Below are 17090 nucleotides of genomic sequence, written 5' to 3' on the forward strand. Positions count from 1 at the left end.
ATTAAATAAAACGCCTTGAGATTTGGCCTATTTATTTCACTTGCACAAATAACACGTACACTCGGTTTCAACATTAGATAGTTTTACTAATAAAATAATTAAAAAGAGTTTTTGATTCTCTATGAGACAATAATACTAAATGAGCAATAAATATTTGGCACATACATCATATTAGGACAAAATATGTCACCCTAAAATACGAGTTTAGGGAAAGGAAGACAAAGTATAAAATTTGCAAGTCTGAAATAAAGGGCGTTATAGTTGATTTCTATGAATAAACAAAATAATATTATTGAGTCGTAACATAAAACACAAAAACAAAAAACAATGCAAAATAACGGAAGACTAACTTCGATGAACACTACCTACGCTTATCTTATCAACCACCTACTTACTTAATACTGACATAAAAAAAATCCTTTGTACCGATTTAATCTTAAAATAAATAGGTTGTTTGGTACTTACCTAACGCCATACATAACAATTCAAAATTAGATACTTGGCACCTATTTTACATTAGAAAATTGAGATCATTCACCAGTGAGCCTTGTATAAACCTACACTAATTTCCATGATTAATAAATAAATACTTTTTGCATAGTGACTAGATTAACAACTAAATCAAATTAAATCATTGTAGGTTCTATTTGGCACTGGACAAAGGTAAATCTAATACTGGTTTAGTTATTTGTTAGTAGACGAGCTACTATTTCCGGCATTTGGCCAAGTAGGTATGATAGGTACTACAACGCCGCATAACGGATATCATAAATTATACTATAAAAATATAGAGCCTTTATTTTGTGACTTCATTTGTAAACCAGTTTTATATCCCTTTTACTATTATAACTAATAACACACGACGTTCTCGATTAGACATACCATTCCTACTCACTTTAGAGAATATGAAGAAATTAAATAGCTACCTTCACCTATTTTCCATAATAATATAAAAATGAGAACTTATAAAATACGAAAAAGGGCATTATTACTCAGAGAATTTGTAGATATCGCTCAGCAATAGGAACGTGGTCACTAAAGGATTTAAAAAAATTATAATGTAATAAAAAAATAATTAGTATTTGACAACCCAAGCGTTTGGGTCAAAATTGTCAAAGTCCAAACGAGGCGGGCGCGGTAGGAGCAGCGGCACCGGCGGCTCGCCCTGCTTGGCGGGGCGGCGGCCCGAGCGCGCCGCGTGGTTGTGCTCGCCCACCAGCTTGTGCAGGGTGCCCTTCTGGGTGTAGGCCTTGCAGCCGCAACCGCCCATGGTGCAGCGCCAGCGCACCACCCCCGAGCGCATGGTGTGCGCGGCGTAGAAGCTGCGCCCGCGGACCCACAGCCGCGGCCGCCCGCCCGGCCCCACGCACAGCCGCACGTACTTCTCTACACACACAAAACATACCTTTACGCACTGCTCGACCGTATCCACAACATGCAATGCAACCCGTATGTATAGGTAAACGAAAGGAGAAAAGGCTTTTTGCTGTAACTTCCAGCATCTCGTGTCAATGTGTTTCTCATTCCAAGTTCAAATTCCTTTTCTCCTATGTTTCACCCATATTACATGCAACATGCAAATAGTTGTCAGTTAGGTTAAATAAAAGCGTTGTAATGGGACGAGGTTATTTTTTAAACACTGAACACAAAAACAATGTACCTAACTACCTATTTACATTAGACTAGTACGCCAGCATTACAACCATAATAGTACCCGGTATTTTGACCCCCGTTTTTCCAATTTTTTTGCTTTCTAATTTAATTCTAGCTACATTATTGCTTTCAGTCCATCTGTACTTTACCCATAGATCATCGTAAATCCTTTAAACGCTTACATAATTGTGCTTTTTTTAATGTTTTTGCTAAGTATCAAATAAAAATTGAGAAATATCACCTTATGTCCCAAGTAAATACTGACTAGACGTAGATAAACAGCTTAAATATTATTGCTGATTAAGCTCTTTTAACTTAAAATTAATAAATAATCAGCTGATTACAATTAGTGCTATCATTATTATTGCTAGCTGACTAGAAACTGAGTATACTGAAATCCTCACACTTACCTATTTCTCTAATAAAAATATTTGCTACGTAATTACTAAAATGTGTAGGTATATACGACGAGATCCAGAATCGCTTTGTTCCGCCTAAGCGACACATTTGAGAGCATCCTGCCACACGAGTCAATAACAGTAGGATCGATCATAACTCGTTGCAATATATTTTGGTCAAAATTCATCTTGTGACTTTTACCTTTGACCAACAAATCTAAATTTATCAGAAACTACGTAATGTAACTAGCTTTTATCGTTAGTAACTATTTATGCGATAAACGCAGCGTTGAACGCATGCGTTAACGGAATGAATGAAAAATGACAATGCGCATAAAAATATAGTGTCATTAGATTGTCTATCTAATGTAAAATGTCATTTTTCCTACATTCCGTTGATCAGATGCGTTCAACGCTGCGTTTATCGCATAAAACAACCGCTCGCTTAATGGATATGCTTTTCTAAGAGTACGCGAGCAGACGTTTCTTCCGTTCTGTAGATGACTACAACTACACGCTCGCGTACTCTCTTCTGGCTCCTCTACACGATGGCCCAGCGTAGGCCAGTCCAAGGAACGCAGCTATGCGGGGGAGAAAGCAATATCACTTGCTCCCTCTAACGCATAAATGCGTCCCTTGGACTGGCCTACGCTGGGCCATCGTGTAGAGGGGCCATTCAACGTCACATGTGAAACGGTTAGACAAAACCCAGCACCAGCACTACATGCACCAATGTTAATGGAATTATTCAATTAACTGAACTACGTTACTATAAATGTTAAACTATTAGCGACGAATCCTATATATAATGGGTTCTCAGTTTCGACTCTCGACAGATCGTAAAGCAGGCTACGTGGTTGGTTAGATTATTCGTCTAGAAGAGCCTTCGCCTGAGCTGCGAGAGCGGCGTGGGTGAGGGCTCTCTGCGCCGCGCTGGCGCTCGAGGGCTGGGGCGGGTCGTGCGAGTGCACGTTGCTGAGCGCGAAGATGCGGTCGTGCAGCGTGTGCGCGTACGCGCGGCACGTGCGCCGCGTGCAGCGCCACCGCACCTTGTTCTTCTCCGGGAACACCTTCTCCGCGTAGAACGAGAACCCGCCCAGCTTCATGTGCCTCCGCCCGCGGTTCGATATCACGAACTCAACTGAAAAATACCACCACCGTCACTAACTGCGCCCTTATGTTATGCTAGCATGCACAATGGAGTTAGATGTTAGTAATTAATGGATCATAAATAAAATTGACAGGCAATGAAAGAAGCGTGAAGTAGAAAGGAAAATATATCGACGCTGGAAAGGAGAAATGGGATAAACGACACGTAGCTAGCTTTACAAGAGAGCCAAAAAACTGCGATATTTTCTGAAAAAAAAAACATTAAAATTCGTAATGAAGTCGAATATCCTAACTGAGTAACTTTATATGGTTATAGTGATGTTTTCTATATTCTCCTTTCATAATTTTACCTTTAAATGGGTTATTTTAGAATTTAGTGTCGCTTAAGCAAAATGACCGTAAAAATAAAGTTAGGTAAAATTATCTTACCGACATGTTTCACAATAAATTATTCAGGTAAAAGAGTCCAAGCTAAATTTGGCATAATAATTAATCGAGTAAAAATTATCTTATTGCAAAAGATGCTTATTGTAGAGCCAAGTAAAAATATATAGATGTAAAAATCGACATGGAAAAAATCAAGATAAATTATCTAATCACTTTTCAAGGAACTATTTAATTTGACAAGCTACTAAACTTATGGGACACATTCAGATTCAACCTAGGGTAGGTACATCCTATATTTTCTTTTAATTATCAAGCACGAACACTAACTTTTGTTAGTATGTATGAATGTTTAGGTTATATAATCTTTGAAAACCTGACTTGGTATTTTCTGAAAATATGAAAAATAATATCAAAAAGAAAGTAATAAAAAAAATTACTATAGTATCTCCAAGTAATTTCAGGAAAAACGGAATAAACGACAAAAGTATTAAATGTAAATGTAAAAGATAAACGCCGATAATTCAGCTTTGACAGTTAAGTAAATTTATCTATCGATGTTAATTTGCACATAAGCATATAGGTGAAATGTCTCAAACGACATTAAAAGTTATTATTAGGGCAGGTAAAATAATCTAACCAACATTGAAAGGTTAAATTGTCATAAGACTCATAAGGCAAAATTATCCAAGTGAAGATTAAACTGTACTATTATCATTATGTGGAATAACTTTTCATCTAATCTCCACTTTTTAAAAAGTCGTCAAAAACTAAGTCGTTTAGTGATTGAAATGTGTCCGTGATTCTCTAAATGACCGACTGGATAAGCGACACTAAAGTCGTCAGATTGGTACGAAACCTAGTCCATTCGACGCAGAAAAATTTGGCGATTCCAACGATGTATATAACTCAATATCTCTAAAACTGTCGCTTATCCCATTTCTCCTTTCCAGCGTCGATATGTGCAATGAAAGAAGCGTGAGGAAAAAATATATTTAAGGGTAAACCTAATAACCTCAGTCTCGACGGGATTCACTGAAGTACCATCAGCCGCAAACGTGCATGGCGACTTTATCAATGAATTCATTCATAATTTCTCCATGCAATTTCGCAGCTGACTGTACATACTGATAAAGATACAATCGCTTATTCCAAATAAATATAACGAACCTTTTAGTAAATTAGTAAAAAATATATTTATGGTTTTAATAGCTCTTCTACTTATTGGACCGCAGCAACGAACTCTTTTATATTTCAGAGTGAAATGCTTCCGTACGACATTTGCTACACAACGTATTCTATAACTTACAAAAAACGTAAGGAGAGTTAATTAAAACAAAACTATATTGGTATTTTTTTTAATTATAACACATTTTCTTATTACGTTATTTTATTTGCCTTCCCTGCTAATTCATTATTAGGGTTTATTTGAAATTCAATTTTTTCTTTTTGCGCCTTAAGATTTGTTGCTTAAGTCTCCATAGCACCCGAGTATTGTACTTCTCATCGGGAGTTAGATCATTAATTAGCCTTTTTTTCGCGTGATAGTTTGCTCTTTTCTTAGATTTGTAGATTTCGTACATTTCAGGATTAAGTTTAACTTTTTGTTTATACCGTTTCTGCCTCTCTGCCGCCGTAAGTGGCATTCTTACTGAAACAAATAGTGTCTATTATCAAAGTTTTACTACAAACACAGATACTTCGGACAATAAAACACGACTACTAATTACCTACTTAAGCCGCCCATACAGTATGGATGTTTTGTTGAATTAGGTATATATAAATGAACTGGTATTTTTGTATAGACATGAAGCATTTATTGAGTGGCAACGATTTCAATAAGACTTTCAACGGTGGCGTGCTGGTCGAGCTGCGGCGGGTGCGGCGGGTGGTTGTGGTGGCCGGCGCGCGCCAGCAGGCGGCCGTCGGCCGTGAGCGCGCGTGCAGCGCAGCCTCGCGCGCGCGCGCGGCACGACCAGTACACGCGCGTGCCGCGCCGCTTGCGCGCCACGAAGCCGTACCCGTCCAGCAGCAGCGACGGTGCGCCGCGCCGCGTCACTGTGTAACGCACCTCCGACACTGCGTAACAAAAGGCTCCCGCTACACGACCTCCAGGAATAGCTAAATAGCTATGGACCTAATACCACCATCGACATAGTAGATCACTGTCGTTACCTTAGAGTATGTTCCTTTCTCATAGGTCACTACAGTACTCTAGTGTGTCGATGGAAAACCCTTCTAAACGATGGAACAAACTCATCAAACGCTGTTTCCACCGTCCAGTCTCAATCAAATGATACACAGCAATTTCGCCCCAGTGGAAAGTAAAGAATACATAATTCTTGATTAATTTATTTAAGTCCTAACTTACACTCTTAAGGCTAACGGATCACAATGCTGATTAAAATTACAACAGTTAATATTAAAAAAACCGGCCAAGTGTGAGTCGGACTCGCTCACAAAGGGTTCCGTACCAATACGCAAAAAGCAGCAAAAAAATCACGTTCGTTGTTTGGGAACCCCACTTAAATATTTATTTTATTCTGTTTTTAGTATTTGTTGTTATAGCGGCAACAGAAATACATCATCTGTGAAAATTTCAACTGTCTAGCTATCACGGTTCATGAGATACAGCCTAGTGACAGACGGACAGCGGAGTCTTAGTAATAGGGTCCCGATTTTACCCTTTGGGTACGGAACCCTAAAAACACTCATCTTGACTGCCCATTTTCTCAACAACAAAGTTTGGAATATGTTTTTAAACTCGCAACCTTTGTGAAATTTCAGTTCTCTCAACTATTCGTCAACATTTCATGAAACGCATGATTGCCAATAAACTAAAATTCATAGTTTTACAAAAGTTCGTCACACATACACTCACTTCAAAAATAATTGACACTCATGCAAACATTATACAAAATAAATACAAAATAATTTTAGGGTAGGGTACAGTCGATGGCAAGTCTAAACCGAAGGGCAAGTGACTACTTCCCCAATGTCATACTTTCGGGTTATTTTCTCGAGGTGGTTCTCTTCGTGATTATGTACGGGGTTGGTGACCTTTAGGACGTTGTTTTTAGAGGTGATTCTTGCGCGACAGCGTTTGCCGTATTCCATGCAGCGCCAAAACGTCCTGCCGCTCCGCACACTGTCCGTCACAAAGATATACGACTCGTGTATTAACTGCAGATGCCCACTTTTCGTTTGAATAAAATGGAGTTCACGTTTTACGTTGGTATTTATTGATCCTAGAACTAAAGAGAAAAAGATTTTAATTAATTATGTCCAGAGTCCGTCTCGGCTAACTCTGCGCCGACTTTGCAGCGACAAAGATGGATGGAAAGATGGACGATTATGGTGTCCGTTCCACCTTCTGTCACTTGTCAGTCGTTGCAGAGTTAGCGTGGACTGACTCTAGTGACAGAAGTAAAATAATGTTGGTACTATTAAATTAAAGTAGCCTGAGCACAAATGTGACTAACTGTGTTTTTATAACCCACATACTATAATGACAGATCAAATGGCTTCCCAACTAGGTATCATTTTAGTTTATATAAAACCAAATGGATTGGTTATCAGATTCGCCAATCGAACTGTCATATAATCTAGGATATAAAACATAGCATAGCAATAAAATAAAATTATTTCGGGGATAGTTTCGTTTATTCATTTAATATCATAATATCAATGTTAAGACACCACACTGTATAAATAGGTTTCCAATGTTTCCATGTAAAGTTTTAGATGAAAATTGCCTTAAAATTTTAATCCTCTACATGAATTGAAAAAAAAATATATAATTGGCACCTTGGTAATGCCAGATGCACCAATAAGCTAACTTAGCAGTTGCTAGTCTACGAGGGAACCATGTCTAGAGAGTTAATCTCAGGAATCAGTTGAACAACTGGGAGAGGGTGCCATCATGGTCTAGGAATGCTTAGGGCAGTGGTTCTTAAGCTTTCAGAGACCACTACACACTACATGTTTGGAAATTAATACTCGTGTAGAATAAAGTCACCAAAGGGTTGTTCTGAGTACCAATTTACAAACCACTTCTGGTGCTCCCAGGGACCACCAGCAACCCAGTGACCACCGCATCGTAGTGGCTTAGGGCATCAAAATGTCTTACTTAATCTGGCACTAGAACCAGGATAATATAATAGAATATAATAAATGTATTTTTATAAAATGTGTAAACGACCTAATTTGTTATTTATATGTATTTTCAAAGTTGAAACGTGATTCACTGTTATGTACCTGCGTTCTTATACTAATATAATCTTTATTGTTTTTGCTCAATAAGCACCTTACATACACTACATTGACCTACCAAGTAGTGGATATTTTTAAATGAAATAAATTTTATCTTATCTTACACAAAGCAACCTAGTTCCTATTTGAGCTTATAGACCGAAATTAAATATATATATAGAAAACATAGATCCATAACGATAACCAAGTACCACTAACTTTGTAGGCAGGTTCATTAACAAGGATTGGGGTGTATAGGCTGAAAAGTAATAGTAGTAGTATAACACTTTATTGTACATAAAATAGAAAAAAACACATCAAAAAAAGGTAATATTCGAAAGGTGTATTTGACATACTGAACCCACTTTGGACTAGCATGGAGATTTTATAGACATACCAATCCCTCTCACATATGAATCGTAAGTATATCACAAATAAATAACAGTTGGGTATATATTTATTATAACGTATCTCCTACTATTAAGGTGTAGTTAATCTGAATAACTGAATTTGTATGGTGAGAGATATTTAGTATAGAAAACCAATACCAGAGTGCGTACTCAACGTGCAATTGTTCTTCTTCTTCTTTTAAAATTATGGCTTCAGCCCAGTGGGACTATTTCGCCAGTATCAAGGTATTGAGAGGTTTACAAACGACAAAAATTGTACGGTTGTACAAGACAGTGTACGGTGATTTGTTAGCTCTTGTAAATCGATAGCTAGACTTTACAAGAAGCACGTGGACTACCGGCTGTTGACTCCAAGATGGTGGTTAAACGCGCTTCAAAATTAATTCTCCATTCACTGCACACTACCACATTAGTTTACTGTATAATAAGCTATCGATATTACACTTTAACGCTCCGTAGCAAACAAAACGCAACTGTCACTGTCACACTAGTAGGGAAGAGTGATAGAGAGAGATGACTATGACTAGAGCGTTAACGATTGACATGTTGGCTACGCGCCCAGGAGTACACACTTATTCAGAATATACTAAACTTTAAGGGTAGTTATTCAATACCTTCTCATGACGGGCATAGGCCTCCCCTCAATTAACAAGAATACTCAGTGCCTTCAAACAACCACTTAGAAATGGGAATCATATTTCCTTTTAATAAATTACCTTTTGATTTATGGTGCCCAATGTCGAATAGACTACAGTTTCTCCTGCCAGTCATAGGGATGTCACATACATAGGAACATCCTTTGCACTTGGAAACAACCTCACAGATGGCACTGAAGCTCAAGCATACAATAAAGCACTGAATGTAGTGTAGTTTCAGTGAACATTAACTCATACCTGTTACATCCTTACATAATTATATTCCAAATAAGTTTGATATACACAAACATCAACAATTTTTCTGCTAAGCACCAAATCTAATGCAACTCTGATCCAGAACTCACATTCTTCTAATCTCAAAAACCGGACAAGTGCAAATTGGACTCACCCTCGAGGGTTCCGTACTTTCTAGTTTTTGTTGTTATAGCAGCAACAGAAATAGATCATCTGTTAAAATTTCAACTGTTCTATCTATATCTAGCTATCATGAGATACAGCCTGGTGACAGACAGACAGACGGACAGAGGAGTCTTAGTAATAGGGTCCCGTTTTTACCCTTTGGGTACGGAATCATAAAAATGATTACTGTTTTCATTGAGAGATTAGTACCAATGTTAATACCGTGGGAAGCTAAAGGTAAGCCCATGTGTGTATGTATTACTTGCACATGGAATGACAAACAAGAAAACCAGCTACTTGACACAAACTATCCAAAAACTCCTTTCATCTCTGCACCATTTATGCTCTTTCCTGTACAGTGAACTGCAAAATTGTATTGACACATAAGGAATGGAATTCATTCATAGTGGCAATGCACTTTTGCATCTGGGTGTACCTATACAATCTATACATATATATGAGTCTCAGCTCAAGTGACCTGGAAGCTCAACATAAATAAACCCATTCAAATAATTTTGTACAGAAATAAAAATGTGGTAGCCTAATCAGTAATATACTTCGCATTGCAACCTATAAAAGAAAAACATTACAGAAATAGGTATAATAAATTAATACAGAAATATAATAAACAACTACCACATGCATGCAGGTGGTCACTTTGAAACTGCACATCCATTATCATGCAATAAGAGTTGAATGATTCACGGTTAGTTTCACTAGACTTATATTGACCAGGATATAGACCGTGATTACCTTTTGTATTGTTTATGAGCTCCCGACACAAAACAATACAAAACAAAATCTCCTCTTGAGAATATATTCCGGTCAACATAAGTCATTTAATGCATATTTATTATGCAGAATCAGTAAACAAATTGTTATGTTGTTGCTAAGGCAGCTTAATATTAATCGCGTTAATCGACAATAGACCTTCTGCCTGTGCAATAAGGTACAGTGGTTCATAGGAGCTGTAACTGTTCACCTATTTACGGCGGTTAGCCATGACTCATGATGGTCTAGTGGCGCGCAGGCTGTACTAGTAAGTTGGAGGGCCGACGTTCGATCCCCAGAACGGGTGAACTTTTTGTGTGTTTTTTCGTTTGTGCTTAGCTTTGGAATTTGTAATTTAAAATCAAGTTTGCAGTCAGGTCGACAAAATGTAGAAGTAGTACTGGGACTTGCAACGGCAAGTCATATAGACATTCTTCCTCCACTGGTGCTGTGATTTGAGATTGTAAATTAATTATAGCTATATAATTTGGAATATGAATCTGAACATATCCTACCAGTGGAAGTGAAAACTTATTTTGTTTGTTTTGTGAGTGCCGTCTCAACTACACCAAAGGGGTAAGTTTTAATAATAAAGAAATCCTAGCTTTGTATAATTAGCCATTGACGTTGTTGATTCTTCCTTGTAGCGAGAAATAATGTAAATTGTATTTTGTTATAGTGTATGGTCATGCCCTTTTGGTGTACGGCTACAAAAAGTAGAATCAAACGACTGAGCTAGCCTTTACATTGGCACCGGTACGGCTGAGTACCTCGTCGATCACCAGACGAAAACTCACCTGGCGTCCAACACTTAGAAGAGTTAGTTAGTCATAGTCATAGTCATAGTCATTTATTTTATAAAGCCAATTTACAAGTCAGTCAGTCAGTTATATAAGTAGGATTAGTTATCGTAATAAACATAGTTAGTGGTTATCTTGTGACCTTTATTTTTTGTATTCCCTTGTCAACCCGTAACAAAATATTTATGAAAAGAATTGTATTAATTATTCTTGTGTATATCATAAAAGAAGGGTTCCGTACCATTACGCAAAAACGGCAAAAAAATCACGTTTGCTTTATGGGAGCCCACTTAAATATTTATTTTATTCTCATATTAAATCACATTTAGAAACGGGTCTATCGCGAATTTATTTTGTTACCTTTATTTACCGACATTTCGACAGGTTTCACTGGTCGTGGTTGCGGCTAACTGACGTCCCAGCAAAATGTCAAAACAGAGATTTGTGTGACTACCCCACGAAAAGTGCATTTAAAGTTCAAGTAGACATCACATTTTCAAACCACCCACTACACATAAAAGTTAATTATTGTCAATAGTCCGACACACAACACTCACAACCGTTTCTAAATGTGATTTAATATGTGTTTAAACCGCGAAAGTTTTAAATGTTATTTTATTCTGTTGTTAGCATTTGTAGTTATAGCAGCAACAGAAATACATCATCACGGTTCATGAGATACAGCCTGGTGACAGGCAGACAGACGGACAGTGGAGTCTTAGTAATAGGGTCCCATTTTTACCCTTTGGGTACGGAACCATAAAAAAGTAACAACATAGCATAACTCATGTATTTACCTAGAATGAATTATGCCTATGCTTAACACATTACATAGGACATTTGTACTTATCCCAAAACATTACATTTATTATGAATATACGATCAATTTAAGAATAACTATTTCACGTTACGTTAAATCCTAACTAGTTTGCGTGATGTTTACGTGAAATAAAGCATATTAGTAAAGATTTATTTGCTGTTTACGACTAGAAGATGTACAAATAAGAATAATAAATTATTTTTAAGATTCAGTGTCAGAAATTTGTATGAAAATACAAGTCGTTCTTACGCAGAAGTATATACACGATCCGTGGGATTTTGTAGGTTATGTTTACAAGCTGCAAAAAAGCGCGCAAAATATGAAGAACCTGGCATGGAATGGGGATATTTTAATTCAAGTAAACCCCTTAGAATAGTTTACGGCAGATAAACTAGATTTCCGTAAAATACTGAAAGTTAACGGTGGTAGCCGAGATGACAAACTGCAATCGTTTACATGTCGTGCTAACTTACTTGTCGACTTTCTCCGTATTTCATGCGATGAACCAAAGCAACAGATAGCGCCAAATACACATTAATCATCACTGCACTTTCATTATTCACATTTCCCACAATAATATAACTTCAAAACATTAAATAATTTAACACATTTTGACGTAAACACGCTCAAGGCTGAAACGATAACGCTACTCGAAAATAGCAAACATTTTTTTGAACACTGAAGTTACTGGCACTGATTTAATTGTTCGTTGTCATATAAACCATAATATCATTCACAATAATTATATTATATATTAATATTTCCTGAATTAGTAAACAATCATCCAGTGACACAATTGCAACCATAGATCCCACGGCGTAAACGACCACAGATACAATAACAAAACGCAGTCGTTCCGCAGTACGCTTGATTCGGTCAAACAAATGGAACAACTACAAAACAAATCACTTGGTGATTTAATTTTGATGTGTTTAGTTATTATATATCATGATTAATATTATGCAATGCATCATTTTAAAATACTATATATACGGAATTGATTAAATACCATGGAATTTCTTACCATTAAAAAATCATCTGCTCCATGCTGAATCAATCTGGACAGTGTAGTGAGATTTCCTTGTAATAAATTTAGTAGCTTTTTTGTTTAGATCAGATTATATAGTAATATTCAATAACATACTATTCTTTGAAGCGCTGGTGGCCTAGCGGTAAGAGCATGAGACTTTCAATCCGGAGGTCGCGGATTTAAGCCCCGGCTCGGACCAATGAGGTTTTCGGAACTTATGTACGAAATATCACTTGAGTCGCTTTTCGGTGAAGGAAAACATCGTGAGGAAACTGGACTAATCCTAACAAGGCCTAATTTCCCCTGGGTTGGAAGGTCAGATGGCAGTCGATTTCGTAAAAACTAGTGCCTACGTCAATTCTTAGGATTAGTTGTCAAGCGGACCCCAAGCTCCCATGAGCCGTGGAAAAAAAATGCCGGGATAAAGCGAGGAAGATGATTCAATATATCAATAACATACTATTTCCAATTTAATTGTTCGACCTAAAGTAGCAGATCTGATTCAACTAGCTATTCAGTAGGTAATTCTCCAAAATTCGTGCCTTTACATGTCGTGTCTGCGTCTCTGTCACTTGCATATTCGAACGATAGAGAGGCAGATAATGAAATTTCGATTTTCGTGTTTCCCGGTAGGCCCTCAGAAGCACGTGAACCTCCAACGTTGCGTAGCCTCACATTCGTATGAAGTATAAAGATATAATATATCGGCAGATACCGACAGATCTTAGAGTACCACTAAGCACCACACACGCCAACGATATCAAAATATATATCGCTCTCTGTCTAGCACCTACATTGTGAGAGAGAAAATATACCGAGCGATATATCGCAAGGCATCTTAAAGCATCTGCAGATGTCTTGCGATAAGATATCGTAAGATACCATACTTCCAGTCCTCACCTACGGTGCTCAGACCTGGTCTTTGACGGAAGCTCAGAAGTCCAAACTCGGGGTTTGTCAGAGGTATGGAGCGCTAATATGCTAGGTGCTAGGTGTGAAACTAAGGGATCGCATACGGAACACCCCGCTGCGCTCAAAAACTCAAATAATAGATGTAGCTCGGAAAGCGGCCAAGTTAAAGTGGGACTGGGCTGGACATGTCTGCCGCATGCCGAATGACATGTGGGCCAAAATAACCACAGAGTGGGTGCCCCATGAGTCAAACCGGGGATCCGGCAGACCTCGTCGGCGGTGGCGGGATAACTTGGACTACTTTTTGAGTAACTGGCCAGATATAGCTCAAAACCGGGAGGAGTGGAAGAAGAGGGGGGGAGGCCTTTGCCCAGCTCGTAATAATAATAATAATAAGCCCGCAGGGCAGCTCGTGGCGAGCTGTTGGGGAGTGACGACCCCACGGACCCGAGTGCTCCAGAGAGTCGGTCAGGGTCTCCGTCTCCGGCGTGTCTTCGTCGGTCGGAGTGGACCCTAAGGGGACCCGCAGGACTCTCAGCTCTGGCTTGCCTTCATTGGCCGTCCAGAGGGAAGTCGTAAGAGCTATATGCTCCAGGGGTGGAAGCGTTAAAGGGCATAACGCCGCGAGTAACTTCGGAGAAAGCGCAGCACACCTCTCGACACCCCTGAGCCGCTCACGCCGGTGTTGCGCCTGGCCGTCTTTATGATGGCGCATCAGGTGCCCATTTAACGAGTGGCGAGTCACCACCTGCCTCGATAACTTGTGCAAGCAATGTTATGGCAGTTGTCCGGACTTCTTTGCAATAGCCCAGTCTTTTTTCCACCCAAACTTAAACCATAGACCAGTACTCTGCCCATATTCTTTACAATAGCTTCCAATACCTGCTGAAACCGGTTCACGAGTATCTATTGATGTACCCGTGAATGGATTCCAGCAGGCGTTCTACAATAATATAAGATACCAAAATATTATATTACAGCTTCGTGTGTGGATAGTAAGGCTGCCGACATATTATCGCTCCGTCTGTGATGTGCTTAACCCGATTGGGTGTAATCATACATCAACTGTCATAATGCATTCGCGAGATTGCGAATCAATATTCTGATAGCCCTTCTCATGCGTGCAATACTTCGCAAAAATTACGTATCTTAGTAGCAATGTCAGTGGCCGAATGGAACCTAAGGCCCCATACGCACGAGAGCTTAAGCGTTGCGTGTGCGACGCACCCATAAGTAAGAGCGAGAAAACGATATCTCTTTCTCGCTCTTATTTATGGTTGCTTCACACACGCAACGCTTTTTAAGCTCTCGTGCGTATGGGGCCTTAGGCCTCATACTGACGAGCGCTTTTTCAACGCGCGTTAAAAAAGCGTTTCTATCTGCCCGCACGCTAAATTCGATTTAAAGACCAAGGCTCAAAGTTGAAAATCCAATAACGCTTGATAAAAAGCGCTACCGCCATCGTGTGAACAAATACACGTTTCCATTTGTGTCATTCAAACGCTTTTTTAACGCGCGCTAAAAAAGCGCTCGTGAGTATGAGGCCTTGAGGCCTAACGCTGCGTCTTATGGCTCCTCTACACGACGGCCCGGCGTAGGCCAGTCCAAGGGACGCATTTACGCGTTAGAGGGAGCAAGTGATATTGCTATCTCATTCCACCGCATAGCTGCGTGGACTGGCCTACGCTGGGCCATCGTGTAGAGGAACCATTACGTCAAGCGAAAAACTCGCGCACGCGAAGCGAAGCGGCGCGGCGCGGCGGCCCCAAGGCGTTCGCGTTCGGAACGAGACCGCCCACGTAGCACACTTCTATAGGTATCAAAGGATTGATTCACCCCGCGCCGTATCGCTTCGCTTCGCGTTCGCGTGTCGTTCGCCTACGTAGTACGCTGCGTATAACGATTGCAGCGCCATTTGTTATGTCGATCTTTGCACGTATATATATATATATACGTGTATTGCTTATACGGAATGCGGATTCATTCGGGAACCCACTCCTCATCGATAACTTGATTTTGCCGAAAAGCATCTGCCATCTACATATATTATGATATGACTCTTTCATAATAGCAAATAGTAGGTGGTAGGTCTTCCATATAGGTTTTTAAAGGGTCGGCAACGCGCATGTAACATCTGAAATTGCAGGCGCTATAGCAAAGAGGATATAATAGGATAGAGCATGTCATAAAAAAAATTGTAACCACAGTAAATTCACTGCCATCTATCGCACACGAATTCACACGATTAAAACTAAAAATGAAGATGTATATACGATAAAATGTATTTATATGTATATGGAGAAATGATTTTTTATTTTGCATTATATAATTATTTTTATATGATTTTGACCCATTTTCTTTCACTGATATGCGTTAAAATTGTGAAATAACAAACGAAACCGTCAACTCCATCTATCCGAGAGTAGGCCAAAGGTAGTGGCGCCATCTGTCGAGAATCAAATTTTCTTGATTTTTGAGGCACGTTTTTTCCTTACACTGTATCCATCTATTACGGAGTTATATTTATCTTTGGCTATAGGTACCCTTTTCAGGATCCATGTATCTGACACACTGGTAAACAAATAAAGATCTATCTCTATAAGGATCTTAACCCGTCTAGTGGGTATCTACTTCTAAATATGTTTTTCGCATTTTTTTACCACTTTTTTAGTGCCTTAACAGTAACCTGCTCTCCACTCGCACTTATCATACAGATTAAGGTTCGTTTCTTTGTTTGAATCATGTTTTAAAGTTCTGAATAAGTACATATTTATATAGCTGGTGAGTGGTGCTATATACTGGATGTTTTTGCAGATTTTCTAGTTTGCTTCACCTACATTTTCTTTTTAGGGTACGTACCAAAAAGGTACAAAAGGAACCCTTATGGTGCGACTCTGTCCGTCCGTCCGACCGACCGCCTGTCTGTTATATAGCTAAATATCTCGAGAACTACTTAAGCTATTGATTTGTATAATATTGTCTTCGGTTACCGCGATAGTTACTCATGAAATAAAACTATGAAAACGGATTATATCGCGTATATTGAATTTATAATACATCCCGACGTTTCGAACTCTTTACAGCGTTCGTGGTCACCCGTTGACCACGAACGCTGTAAAGTTCGAAACGTCGGGATGTATTATAAATTCAATATACGCGATATAATCCTTTTTCATAGTTTTATTTCTATTGATTTGTAATTTGGAATAGTAATGGAAAACGCTAACCCAGACATCTTGAAAGTGTATTTTTTTAAATTATTTTTGTTAATTATGGAAAGCACCCAATTTAAAAAGGGGGCAAAATTTCAAACTAGTCAAGTGGGATATCATTTGAAAGAGCTCAAATTGAACATTCTAATCATCAATGATAACTATAAAATATCTCCATTTAGTTGACAAAAAGAGGAAGGGGTTGAAACAAATCTCATTCAGAAATTAAAATTATTTTTAGTTTCCGATTTTCACTCACCGCCTCATGCTTTAAATACCCCATA

At 38.7% G+C, this 17090-nt stretch overlaps 1 protein-coding gene across 50 annotated transcripts in view; it reads right to left on the minus strand.

The window, feature by feature from the left end:
* LOC134755337 (protein tramtrack, beta isoform) overlaps positions 1 to 17090 on the minus strand; it is a 598730-nt gene that overhangs the window by 574555 nt on the left and 7085 nt on the right. Inside the window, exon 5 of one of the 50 annotated variants that reach the window (XM_063691828.1) lies at positions 16 to 1386. The exons of 46 other annotated variants lie outside the window; for them this stretch is intronic. In XM_063691828.1, the coding sequence (XP_063547898.1) occupies positions 1076 to 1386 (311 nt within the window). In that variant the 3' untranslated portion in view covers positions 16 to 1075. Of the gene's footprint in view, positions 1 to 15; positions 1387 to 2902; positions 3193 to 5346; positions 5625 to 5881; positions 6800 to 17090 lie in introns of those variants that run through there. 3 more of the 50 variants (XM_063691840.1, XM_063691843.1, XM_063691832.1) reach the window with 3 other exon arrangements.

Source organism: Cydia strobilella, chromosome 2 (genome assembly GCF_947568885.1).
Source record: "Cydia strobilella chromosome 2, ilCydStro3.1, whole genome shotgun sequence".
NCBI classification, from domain to species: Eukaryota; Metazoa; Arthropoda; class Insecta; order Lepidoptera; family Tortricidae; genus Cydia; species Cydia strobilella.